Source organism: Engystomops pustulosus, chromosome 5 (assembly GCF_040894005.1).
Source record: "Engystomops pustulosus chromosome 5, aEngPut4.maternal, whole genome shotgun sequence".
Lineage (NCBI taxonomy): Eukaryota > Metazoa > Chordata > Amphibia > Anura > Leptodactylidae > Engystomops > Engystomops pustulosus.
Genome location: NC_092415.1, coordinates 34,883,720 through 34,897,977, shown reverse-complemented (window position 1 = coordinate 34,897,977; position 14,258 = coordinate 34,883,720). Strand labels below are relative to the sequence as shown.

General features: G+C 41.4%; 1 protein-coding gene across 5 annotated transcripts in view; it reads left to right on the top strand.

Annotated features, from left to right (window-relative positions):
• Positions 1-13,479, top strand: part of RALYL (RALY RNA binding protein like) — a 423,906-nt gene extending 410,427 nt beyond the window's left edge. For all 5 annotated transcript variants that reach the window (XM_072151628.1, XM_072151625.1, XM_072151626.1 and 2 more), the window contains 3 exons: positions 6,242-6,411; positions 8,420-8,474; positions 13,127-13,479. In XM_072151628.1, the coding sequence (XP_072007729.1) occupies positions 6,242-6,411; positions 8,420-8,461 (212 nt within the window). In that variant the 3' untranslated portion in view covers positions 8,462-8,474; positions 13,127-13,479. The remainder of the gene's footprint in view (positions 1-6,241; positions 6,412-8,419; positions 8,475-13,126) is intronic.
• Positions 13,480-14,258: the final 779 nt, after the last annotated feature.

The following is a 14,258-nucleotide window of genomic DNA, read 5'->3' as shown; positions in this document are numbered from 1 at the left end:
CATCTATCTCCCGTCTATACATCTATCTCCTTTCTATACATCTATCATCTATCTCCTGTCTATATATATCTATCATCTATCTCCTGTCTATATATATCTATCTATCATCTATCTCCTGTCTATATATCTATCGCCTATCTGCCTAGTTGTCTATCTCCTAAAATGTGTCTATTTTCTATCTATCTATATATCAATATGTATATCTATCTATCCATTAATCTATCTAGCTTTTTGTCTATTTATCTAACTATCTTCTATCTACCCATCTGTCTCCTATCTATTATCTATCAATCAATCTATCTTCTATCTGTCTTCTCCTGTATCTATCTATAAATCTATTTCATCTTTCATATTTATCTTCTATCATCAATCTCCCTATCATCTGTCTACCTCCCAGAACCCCCTGGAGGTTTTCTCTTCTTCGGTCCAGCAGTGGCAGGTCCCGTCATCCCGTGACAGCCGCCGCTGACATCACATTGTGCATGCCGGCAGGCTAAATACAGGGGCAGGGGGTTGGCTAACAACAGGGACAGGGGGCTGACTAACTACAGGGGCAGGGGGCTGATTATATGGGGAGAATGCTGGCTTGTTATAGGGGCAGGATACTGGCTATATACTGGGGCAGGGGGCTGGCTAACTACTGGGGCAGGGGGCTGGCTAACTACTGGGGCAGGGGGCTGGCTATATACTGGGGCAGGGGGCTGGCTAACTACTGGGGCAGGGGGCTGGCTAACTACTGGGGCAGGGGGCTGGCTAACTACTGGGGCAGGGGGCTGGCTAACTACTGGGGCAGGGGGCTGGCTATATACTTGGGCAGGGGGCTGGCTATATACTTGGGCAGGAGGTTGGCTATATACTGAGGGCAGGGGCTGTATGGCTAAATACTATTAGGAAAGGGGACAGACATGCTATATGCTGGCTGTGACCAATGCATTTCCCACCGTAGGCTTATACTCGAGTCAATAGATTTTCACAGTTTTTTGTGGCAAAATTAAGGGCCTCTGCTTGTATTGAAGTCGGCTTATACCCAGGTATATACGGTATCTCATAGATAACCCTGGGACTGCCTGTATATAGGATTTTTTAATAAAATGGCAAAACTATGAAATACGTTCAGTTATCTTGTCTAAGTTTTAATGGACCTTTTACAGAACCTGAGTAGATTGACTAACGGGTGACAACTACACAATCACATACATGACACATGATGGGGTGATAGATTAGAACTGACAGTAAATAAGAATACTTCCTTACAGCACAGAGGTATAGTCTATTACTGATCATTACTTACATTCATCATTATTGAAATCAGCTTCATTGTCCTTCTGGAAGTCCAAGAGCAATATGTAGCTGCCCAATGGATACTTTATTCTTTATTTTTTTACGTTTTGGGGAGTTTAGAGGATATCTACCTTCTAAATCAAGCATGATAAACCTTACTCATAGATAATCACACTTACTCATAGATCCAGGCATCGCATCCTGCCTACTAAAATCAACTTACAGTTATGCTAATAAGCCAGAAGGGCTCTGGGAGGTGCTACCAGAGCCTTGACACGCTGTTATAAAATCACTTCCTCTCTCTGAGAGAGAAGGGGTGACGGGAGACAGTGTAACAGCCCGTGGAGGTGCAGCATGGAACGGCTCTGGTAACACCCACAGGAGTCCATCAGGTTGATTTTAGGAGGAAGTAGGCCATGGATAAAATTGTAAACTTGCCAACCCATTCAACATCCTAAGTCTAGAATAAGTGGATATTGAAATGGACGGAATTTAGAATTATAATAAATCCCGAAAGTCAGAATATTTCTAGTTGCCCATGGCAACCAATCACAGCTCTGCTTTCATTTAACCAGGGCTCATGAATATTTTAAAGGGGAGCTGTGATTGGTTGCCATGGACAACTAGAAATAGTCTGACTTTTAGACAGCTTGATAAATCTTCCCCATAGTTTTAGAGTGTATTTCCATAGTTACAGACTACAAATAAAACCTGTGTAGTCAGGTCATGCTGTGATACTTTCTTCTTCCTGACCTTTACTCCATCTCATATTATATATTTAGTGTCTCTACCAAAAGATCAGCCTAGATTTTCATGGCGAGAGTTTCCTATTATTACCTAAAAAGGAAACTTAACCTTGTGGGAGCTTTACCCTCCTGTGTGGTTATTGGGTCACACTGTTACTGTTACTTGACCATTGTTACTTATTTTGTAATATAATCTTATATTGCTAAGACTCCTTGAAGGAAAGTGTAAAAGGAAATGTCTTCAATCCAGCCGTTTCTAAAGACGTTATGGTAATATTCCTCTTGCTGAATCCGTCCTTTGCTGGATAGGCTCAGCGTGAGTTGCTTGCTAGCCTCAAAAACCTTCCCATTCAAAGACAAAGTTTGAGAAGCCACTAGTTCCTCTGTTCCGAGGTGCCGCTGGCATCGCTGAATTATTTATGCCAGGCACATAGATTTAGAATTGCACATTTCTGACTTCAAAAAATCCTAAGAATTCACAGAACCTCTCTCCTCTAGCTCACATTTACATATTTATTCATACGATGATTATTGTTTAACAAGGTTTGGGTGTTAATAATTTGCAACCATAAAGTAACAAGGCTGCAGTGCACTGTGCAGCCATTAAATACTATATATATGTGTATATATATATATATATATATATATATATATATATATATATATTATAGAGAGAGAGAGAGAGATATACGGAATATATATACATATAACTATACTTGTGTGTGTGTATATATATATATATCTATATATATATATATATATATATATATATAGATATATATATATATATATATATATATATATATATATATATATATATATATATATATATATAGATATAGAAGTTAAGATACAAGAGCTAAAGTGTGTTCACATTTCCAGCCATTTTTTTTATTCCTCCCAATATAAAGGGGCTCATTAACTAAGGGTCCGAATCGCGCATTTTCGTCGGGATTCCCAAATATTGCCCCCGGAGTTTGGCGCACGCAATCGGATTCGGAAAACCCGATGGATTAGAAAAAAACGCTGAATTTTTTTAAAAATTTTGTGTCGTAAGAATAGCACTCACATACACCAAGACGAAGAAGGTGAACTCCGGCGGACTTCAGCGCAGCAGCGACACCTAGTGGATATTGACCTTAGTGAATCGCGGCAAGCTCCGAATCAACGGCGGACAACGCGCTGTGGGATCGCGAATGGACCGGGTAAGTAAATGAGCCCAAGTGTATCTAACTTACCAAAATTGAAGCACGGAGCCTATTCCTATTGTGTATTTCTATAATGTACAGAAATCTCCTACTGTTCTGTGCACTCAGCTCCAAAGCTTATTTCCATATCTGCAGACTACAAACAAACACTGTGTAGTCAGGCGATGATACTGCCTTGTGCACCCCTGTGGATAACCTTTACAGGACTAAAATGTTGCAACACAAAAAATGAAGATCCAAGAGGAATATGCAGCTGCCAGATGAATACTTATTCTTTATTTTCTTACATTCTTTTGGGTTTAAAGAAAATCTACCATCAAAATATATAATGATAAACCAGGGGCATTACCCATAGATCCAGGCACCGCGACTGTGGTTATCTTCTTATACTTCCTACTAAAATCAACTTTATTCTAATGACCCGGAAGGTCTCTGGTGGTAGTACCAGAGCCGTGATGTAGCTTCACAGGCTATTACACTGATTACAGCAGGCAGAGGGAGAGGAGAAGGAGAGGAGAGGAAGCAGTGGGGAAAGGGGTGAGAGTATAACAGTCTGTGAAGCTACAGCATGGAGCAATTATAATAATCTTTATTTATATGCAGACATCATATTCCATAACACTTTATAAATCATGGAGGACATAATACAAATAAAATAAGATACTGCAGAGTATGGACATTGTCATATGGAACACTAGTAGTGAGGGCCCTGGTCACAAGAGCTTACAGTCTATAAGAATAAAGGGGTGACACAAGAGTGGCTCTGGTAACACCCTTAGAGCCCTTCTGGTTAATTAGCATCAATTTAAAAGTTGATTTTAGAAGGAAAGAGGCCATGGGAAAAAATATAAGAAGATTACCACAGTCACGGTGCCTGGATCTATGAGTAAGTGTCCCTGGTTCATCATGATGGATTTTGATCATAGATTTCTTTTTTAAAAAATTTCCAATATTTTCGTACTACATTTGCAGTGCCACAATATCTTTGTTTTTTGCCTCTGCCTATTTTGTCTTTTGATCAAGGTCAACCTGATGGCGTCTATTATCTTTTGTGCATTTCACATTGTGCTGCCTTTTTATGTTTGTTCTGTGCTGAGATGCTGGTTATTATGTGTGTTTGTATACTCCAAAAATAGGAACTAAAAGTAATTCAAGGTCAGGCAGCAATAGCTTATCGCTCCAGATCACCGTGTGAAAGTTTAGATGGGCCTATTCTCCGCTCCCGTGTAATTGTGTCCCCCATCCCACAGGTAATAGCGCCCCTATAAGTAGTATTGTATTCCAAAATTACTAGTAGCATTGTTACCAGTGTCCTCCTTGTGCCTCATAGCGAATAGCATCTTCCTCTGCTCCTTCCCTTTAGCTGGCACAATAATGCTACCTGCAGGATTTTTAATCTAAAGTGGTATTTCTACGCCCACATACCCTGGCTATGACATATGGCCGCAGCTGCATCTCCAATTCTCCATTTTCCTGGCTCTTAGTACAATGAGGAGAGAGATGAAGTTCCACCTGTGACTGCATGCGGGGATCAGGCTGTGGTTTAAGGACAGCTGTCAGCGATTTGTCCCACGTCACCCGGCAGTCCCTCTGTGCCCAGTATTAAAAAAACTTATTATACCTACCTTAGTCCAGAGTCACATAGTGGAGCAGACGTACTACACCTATATATATAGATAGAGGTCTGATGCGCCTCATTGGGTCTATCCCTAGGTACATAAGGACTTTTGGGTGGTTTAGTGTCCCAAATCACCCTGACAGGTTCCCTTTAATGACACTTCACATCTCTGTCCTGAAGAAAATACTGTGACCTGTATACAGTAGCTATGATCTTGGGTACCAGCAGTCCTCGGGTTACATACAGGATAAGTTCTTTAGGTTTGTTCTGTTGAATTTGTATGCAAGTCAGAATAGGAAAATATTTTATAATTGGATAAAAAGTTTTTTTTCCCACAATAAAGAGGATAGTAAGGCGCTCGCTTTTACCTCTCATGTAGATAAGTTCACACTTTACATATCCGTGGACGACCGCAACATCCGAACAATTAGCAGATCTTCATATTTTTGTTTGTTGCAAATTTTAAAATCCATAAAAATCATTGTATGGACATACAGACGTGACGGTTTCCCAGGTGTCAAGCTTGAGGACTATTATGTTGAAAAATCTGAAATGCTTTGCCTTTTTCCAGCTGGGAAAACGCCACGTCTGTAGGCCCATACAAGGATTTTTATGGATTAAAAAATTTGCAACAAACAAAATTATGAAGATTTTAAGGACGCTGGATGTTTTTCTGTTTTGTGCTATATTTTATAATTGTAACTGCAGACAAAATTTTCTTCTGTCCCAGTGAAATTTTCAAGATTTTTAGCGCTCATGGGAACAGGGATTATCAATAAAGCTTCATTACAGACACCTTAAAGCTGATCATTGCAGCCTGGGATTTCACCAGAGGTTACAGGAGTCGTCTGTAAGTTGGGTGTCCTTAAGTAGGGGACCGCCAATATGTATGTAAATAGAATTTGTTCTTAGGAAATCATTGAAGTATAGAAGATTTTTATGCTTCCCTCATAATATCAACTTGTTTTGCCTAGTGAATGCCAGACGAGCAGATTTTACACTCTGGCAGATACATGTTGTGTTTATGCCAAGTCAAGGAAACTGCTGTAGCAAGTAAAGTTGCATAGATTTTGGTTATTGCGCTGCACATGTTACACAAGTTACTTAATAGATTTTTGGAAACCGTAAATATTCCCAAGGAATTTTCTATCTATATTGGTGGATAATTATATAGAAACGGGCAAACAGGATGCAACGTATCCCGACCCACCTGTGAAATATGGCGGATGGACTATTGGCAATATGTTATCATTTTCATTAAATTTAATTTTCATCATTCGATGTGATTTACTTCCCAAATAAGCAAATTCCCTAAAACACATGTGTAAAGACTAATTAATTATAATAATATCCAAAGTGAAGTAATCAATGATGTTATTGTATTCCAGGTCAAAAAAAGCATTTAGATGATCATGTGGATTTGGCTCCAGAAGAATGTAAGTCGGAGACGGCAGAGAATTCCATTGAAGAACATGTTGAAGGAGGACATGACGCAGATGGTGAAGAGATGACAGATGGGATAGAAGAAGATTTTGATGAAGATGGAAGCAATGACTTGGTACATCTTATTGGCAGGGAATCTTGTCTTCCTGTAACATGTGTCTGTATGTTACGGTTGACATAGAACAAAAAATCTAGTTAATGTTCAAATCTAATTAGCAGAATTTATTAAGACTGGCGTATACTCCACACCAAAAATGGTGGAAAGTTAATTAAAATGTTGGAAAAAAGGAATTCTACATGCTTTTTCCACCTGAAAACAGGCAGATAATTCATAGTAGGTTTTCCTAATTTGTTTTAAAGGGAACCTGTCACAAGGCGAATCACTATGAAATTACAATGAGTACCTTGTATGGCTGGTTGCATGCGCGCTGTCCACAACCAGAAAAATTTACTTATGTTCATGGCCCGCCTCCAGTCAGGGGGGTGGGGTTCCGGGCACAGCAGTCAAGGAGGCACCGCCCCTCACAGCTGCATCTTTATATAACCGTGCCTCACTATCTCCTTGTTATCTCTGTATTGTCTCAATTCATGCACATGCATGGGTCATCTCCGACCCTGCAACTACATGGAGGGAGAAGGGTGCACTGCGCATGTGTGAGACTGTGGCAGGCCAAGGGGAGGACAAGAAGCCAGGATGTGGTTATGAAAAGATGCAGCCCTGGGGGCCGGCGCCTCCGTGACCGTTGTACCCGGAATCCCACCCCACTGACTGGCGTCCGACCATAAATATAAGTTAATTTTTCTGGCTGCAGGCAGCGGTCTCAATTTATTTATAAGCATGTCCAGCATACAGGAAACCAACCCTGCAAGGTACTTATTGTGGTTTCATAGTGAACCTGGTGACAGGTTCTCTTTAAGGTCACAAAAATTGATACAGTGGGTATGCAAGGTATTCAGACTCTTCTTCAACCTTTGTTTAATTGCAACCAATTGGTAAGATCACAAAAGTTCTTTTGCTCTTTAATGTACACTCTGCACCCCATCCTGACAGAAATAAAAGCTAAATGTAGATATTTTTGCTAATTTATTAACAAAAACTGAAACATCACATCATAAGTATTCAGTCCCTTTGCTCAGTGTTGAGTAGAAGCAGCTTTGGTGCTAGTACAGCCAAGGGTCTTCATGGGAATGATGCAACATGGTTTTCACAGCCTCTGCCTCTTGCTGGAAGGTAAACCTTCAGCCCAGTCTGAGGTCCAGAGCACTCTGAAAAGGAGATATTCATCCAGGATATCTCTGTACTTGGCCGCATTCATCTTTCCTTCCATTACACCCAGTGGTCCGGTCCCTGCCCCCATAGCCTGATGCTGCTACCTCCATGTGTCACTGCTGGGACTGTATTTGGCAGGTGATGAGCTGTGCCTGGTTTTCTCCACACATATCTCTTAGAATTACCACCACTAAAGTTCAATCTTCATCTCATCAGATCAGAGGATCTTATTTCTCATAGTCCTTCGTGTGTTTTCTTGCAAACTGTATGCAGTCTTGCACTGAGGAGAGGTAAAGACCCGACTACTGGAGGCTGCAGTGATAGGTGACTTTATGGCACTTTCTCCCATCTCCCTACTGCATCTCTGGAGCTCAGCCACAGGGATCTTGGGGTTCTTCTTTACCTGTCTCATCAAGGCTCTTCTTGCATGATTGCTTGGTTTTGCTGGAAGGACAAGTTGAGAAAGAGTTGTGGTTGTCTAACTTCTTCCATTTAATCATTATGGAGGCCACTGTGACCTTGAGTGCTACAGAAATTCTTTTGTAACCTTGACCCGATCTGTGCCTTGTCAAAATTCTGTCTCTGGGCTCCTTAGGCAGTTCCTTAGACTTCATGATTCTCATGTGCTCTAACATGCACTGTGAGCTGTGTGGACCTTGATTTGTACACTCCTGACTTTATCATAGTTTTTTACAGGACATTTACCTCTAAAAAGTCCACGAATAACACAAAAGCACATTCAAGGAGCATTTCTCTGAATGTGAATATTTTAATGGGTTTACCCTTTGTTATGTAACATGATACTCATATCCATTCTCTTATATTATTTTCTTTTATGTTTCTGCTTCTTTAGATGGAAAATCATGTTTCAGACATTGAAGATACAAGTAACTGAATTGGGATTTCTGGTATGTTCTACATAAAAAAAAATCTTTGCTTTATATTTCTGTATCTGGTATGAAAACTGAAGACTTCTATTTTTATTATCTGCATTGATGAATAATTGTTTGGAATTGAGTAAGTGAATATTATTCACTACTTTGCCAGTTGTCTGAAAGATATGCATACAGCTCTGAGCATACCTGGGCAAGTGCCAGGGCCCAGAGCTGCTGGGGGGCCCACATAAGGCTTTACATAAGGAATCTATGAGGGTGAGAGGGCTGTATTCTATGAATCCATAGGGAGTGAGGGGGGCTTTATATAAAATACCCATGAGGGCGCTGTTTGGGAGAAATTAGGGAATATTTTAGGGAACAGGAGTTTGAGAATTTTTAATGCCACCACGTGAGTTCACTGTAAAGAAGCCCATTGAGGCTCTGTCACCCAGGTATCTACTGAAACCTGGAGCCGACCCTGCTCCTTGGGCTCACCAGAGAAAATTATCCTCACGGCCCAAACCATTAACCCTTGTAACTTTCAAGTGGCTGAACTTCTGAGGCTCATTATTAATAGAGCCTGGGCTCACCGGAAGATCTATATCCCTATTGTATCAACAATAGGTCAACAATATCATATTGGTGGGAGTAGGTAGTCAAAATTCAAATGCATACAATATCAAAAGGGTTGAAAATAGAGATGAACGAGCACTAAAATGCTCGAGTACTCGTTATTCGAGACAAACTTTTCCTGATGCTCGAGTGCTCGTCTCGAATAACGAGCCCCATTGAAGTCAATGGGAGACCCGAGCATTTTTCAAAGGGACCATGGTTCGGGAATAAAATGTGTTATTTAATTGAAAAAGAATGTCTTCTGATAAGTTAGCAGATGTATGCAAACATCTGCAATCCATTCTTCACTGTTCCGCGCGTATATTATCTCTCGACAAGTTAGCAGATGTGAAGAACAGTGAAGAATAGAATAAAAACAGTGAACACAGGATCATTTAAGTGAAAAACGCAGTGAAAAACACAGTGAAGAATAGATTGCTGATGTTCGGCACATCTGCTTACTTGTCGGGAGATACGCTGTCTCGGGATCCGTGCTGCTGCTCCCCGGTGTCTCCGTGCTGCCCAAATGTCCCCGTGCTGCCCCGATGTCTCCGTGCTGCTGTTCCCCCTGATGTCTCCGTGCTGCTGTTCCCCCGATGTCTCCGTGCTGCTGTTCCCCCTGATGTCTCCGTACTGCTGTTCCCCCTGATGTCTCCGTACTGCTGTTCCCCCGATGTCTCCATGCTGCTGTTCCCCCGATGTCTCCATGCTGCTGTTCCCCCGATGTCTCCATGCTGCTGTTCCCCCGATGTCTCCATGCTGCTGTTCCCCCGATGTCTCCATGCTGCTGTTCCCCCGATGTCTCCATGCTGCTGTTCCCCCGATGTCTCCATGCTGCTGTTCCCCCGATGTCTCCGTGCTGCTGTTCCCCCGATGTCTCCGTGCTGCTGTTCCCCCGATGTCTCCGTGCTGCTGTTCCCCCCATGTCTCCGTGCTGCTGCTCCCCCCATGTCTCCGTGCTGCTGCTCCCCGGTGTCTCTGTGCTGCTCCCCGGTGTCTCCGTCCTGCTCACCGTGTTCTTCAATGTGTTCTTCACACATATATATTGTTCTTCACATAGTATTTTGTTTGCAGCGTTCCGCGCGTATCTCCCGACAAGTAAGCAGATGTGCCGAACATCTGTAATCTATTCTTCACTGTGTTCTTCACTGTGTTTTTCACTTAAATGATCCTGTGTTCACTGTGTTCACTGTTTTTATTCTATTCTTCACTGTTCTTCACTGTGTTTTTTTCATTAAATGCTCGATCTCGAGCAGGGGAAATACTCGTCCGAGAAACGAGCCGTTTCGAGTACCTTAATACTCGAATGAGCATCAAGCTCGGACGAGTATACTCGCTCATCTCTAGTTGAAAACCCTTTAAATTTAAAGCCTTATTCAACAGATAACAATTCCTTAAAGTCATCCATATTAGAAATGTTTTTATCTCATAAGATATGTCATCAATGTCAGATCAATGGGAATCTGAAACTTGGAATTCTTGCAGATCAGCCTTTAACTTGGTCTTTACCTCTCACCCAGCACAGCACCTCCCATCACCACCGGTCTCTGTAGAAGTTAAACAAATTGACCACTTTACCTCATGTTTTGTGTAATGTGTGTGTAAGTGCAGGGGGCAGGGTATTAGGTAATTTAACAATATACATCTATTAATAATTCTGCTCCGCTTTCCTTATATGTAAAGTGAAGCCTCCTGTCATCCTGTCATTTACCTCATCAGCCAGACATTCCTGACCATAAAATGGCCGCAGATGGAGGGTCATGTGATCTCTAACTGGCAGTTCATCATGGCCAGTTATAGATCACATGACCCTCCGTCTGCAGCCATTTTATGGACAGGAATGTCTGGCTGATGAGGTAAAAGACAGGAGGCTTCACTTTACATATAAAGAAAGCGGAGCAGAATTATTAATAGATGTATATTGTTAAATTACCTAATATCCTGCCTCCCCTTTTCCCACACTTACACACACATTACAAAAAACATGAGTTTTAGTGGTCAACCCCTTTAAGTAGTGATGACACGTTGACAGCAAACACTTGCTACAGTGCAGTTCAGACCATAGCCACATGTTGTAATGCACACTGTCAACCCACGTCTCTGTTACAAACAGAGGCCGTTGGTAAGGGGAAGACAGGCACTGGACCAGAGGTATGGGTGGTAGTAAGTTTAAAGGGGTATTCTCACCTTATCATTTCACTTTTATTTAATTCAGCTGCCATACATGAACATTTCTTAAATTGCATGTTGTTAAAGAAACGTAACAGATATCTTTCCATTAATGTATCCATGCTGTCCCTAAAAAAACGAGATAGCTATCCTTGGATACGACCAACCCCACACCCTTGCAGCAATGGCCACACATGCACTATTGAGCCCTGTACGACCACCTAGATTTAGGGCTTATTACCCCAGGATGCCTGAGGGACCTGTGGTAACTCCCGGCAATGCACATGCAAAAACTATTTGTTTCTTTGTGCAATCACTCCAGCAGTGGTAGTCGTATCCAAAGACAACAATCTCGTTTTTAAGGGATAACATGGCTACGTTTGTGGGAAATTATCTTCACAAGGGGAGATTTTTTAATAACACTCTACTTTCTGGCTGTGTGAACAACAGCAGGGGATATCTATCACATAATAACCATAAATTATACATTTAATCACAGTACTTAGACCTGAAACTAAAAAATATTCACAGTTGGAGTTACATTAAAAGAGACACATAATGAAGTAATTTTCCCAACCTTATTAATGAATCCATTATCGGATGTATCTAAGCAGATAAATACTCAGGTCCTGCAAAGAAATATTAATACTAAAACAGGAAACAATATCGTAAAGTCACACAATTATGAGCACAGGACATTTACATTTTGTTCAACCACAGAAAATTGTCGATTTCATCTTCCCTAATGATAAAAGCTTTATCACGTCATTTACCGAAGCTGATAAATAACAAGAAAATGTAATGTATGTCGTAACCTCGTGCAGCAGATGTCTATCCATTCCCTTTAATGGCTGCTGTCCTATGTGTAATGCATTCAGAAGCATCTTGTCATTATGGAGCATCTTCAAGCACCACATAGTCTCAAGAGCTTCGTACACCGAGCTTTTACGCTGTCATTGACTTTACTTGATCACGCACGGTGAAGTCTTGACTCGACTCTTTGAACACTCCTTTATGACTCAACTATAAACTGAGTCTACTAAAGAGGGGAGCATCTTTTTCAGTACAATGGGGCACATTTACTAAGGGCTTTGTGCCAGTTTTTTGACGGACTTTGCGCGTTCTTTTAGGTGTAAACTGCTTGCACAGGTATTTAAGAAGTGTCCGCACCACTATTGTGTTGCAACCATTAGCCACCATGCGACACAATTTAGGGGGCGTTCCGGTGCTCAGTCGGATCATGCCCCGGATTTATCATGCAAAGTCTGTCACACACCGTATCTTAAGGATGCACCACACAAAAGTTGGTGAACACTGTCGGGCCAGTGCAGGGAAGCGCCAGATTCATGATTCCTGGCACACGTTCTTAATGAATGTGTCACACCCATCATTATACATGCGTTGACTATGCGTATTGTAAATGTGAACAGTAATGTAATTAGGCAAATCACCTCTCCACAGCTGTAATAGGTTTCAAAACGCAATCAAAGCGCAACATGTGACCGCGGCCTCATATTTCAACATCTCCCTGGGGTGTGACTAGAGTGTTTAAAAATGCAGGACACAGCCTCAGGTCCCAAATTAAGTCCATGTGGATTTGAGACATTTGCACCAAAAAGTTTCAAAAAGAAGGCAAAATTTGTGCTGCCCAGGATAGGAAAAACTGAACATGTATCACAAGTAAAAAGACAGGAAATTTTCAGAACATTTGGTGGTGGCAAGAATGGGGAATCATCGGCCGTCGGAGGCTGAAGAAAAGCCACTTTCTTAAAATTACTTATATTACAAAAGTTTTATGTGTTCTTGATAATGGTCAGGGTTTTTTTGTATATTAAACCTTTTCCTGCAATGCCATAAATTTGTATTTGGCTTTTATACACTTTCCTTGTTTCTCCATTCTTCAGGTACAATCCGGGGCATTGGAGGAAGAACACAAAAGCCGGAAGAAATCCTGACTATATCTTATCTTTTCTTTCACGTTTTCATATTGTATTACAGCAATGTTTTATCATTTACGTCGTAAAGGTGTTTTTTTTTCTTATTTCTTTAGCAATTTTTAGATCATGTTTATATTATAAATAACCTTCGATCCAGTCGTGGGATAATTTGGAAAGAACATTAAGAAGTTGTACACACATGTAAATTTGTACGAGCCATTTTTTATGACTAGGACATGTTTGTAGTGTTTCTGCGATGACATTTGGGTTGTATGTGCATTTAATGTTTGTCTGTACTAAAATGGATGTATATATTAGTATATTTGCACTTTTGCGCTTTTTTCATACATTTGTAAATAAGGACATTGATATTAGTCTTGTTGTTAAAGGGGTTGTCTGCTATTTGACAGTGTTCATTTGCTTAAAGGGACCAACGTGCAAGTTGAGCTCCCAACAATCAACTCAAACCTGTGGAAGAACCTATAAGGCTCCATTCACACTGTCGTATGGGGGATGTATATACGTCCACCATAGACGGCAATGGGCGCACAGCACCGTGCGGGAGCAGTACGGTGCTGCACACGTGCGGCACCGTACCGTTCTGTAGCCGGGAGAAAGATAGGCCGTGTCCTATCTTTCCTCGCAACCCAGCGCCGTGCCCCATGATTCCCAATCCCCTCCTCCTCTCCTGGGTGCCAACGTGTGTGAATGTAGCCTAAGGCTCAATGGCGTAACAAGAAGATGATGGGCCCCAGTGCAAAGTCTGTGCCAGGGCCCTGACTATAATGTATGGTTTATAGTACTAGTCTTCTCATATGGAAAAGTGACACCATAAGGGCCTTCTAAACCTCTTGGGCCCTGGTGCAACCGCAACCTCTGCACACCCTCAAGTTACGCCTCTGCTAAGACTGTATTCACATTTGCATTGGAGCATCTATTGTAGATTCTATCACACATGCCTGGTAAAATTATACACACCACAAGGGAGAGCAGACAGACTCCAATTATTGTCAAAGCGATCGGTCGGACTTTGGGTGCTATTCTAATGTTATTTTTCTCGATCTTTCCTGCAATTGAGCTAAAAACTGCAATAACAATG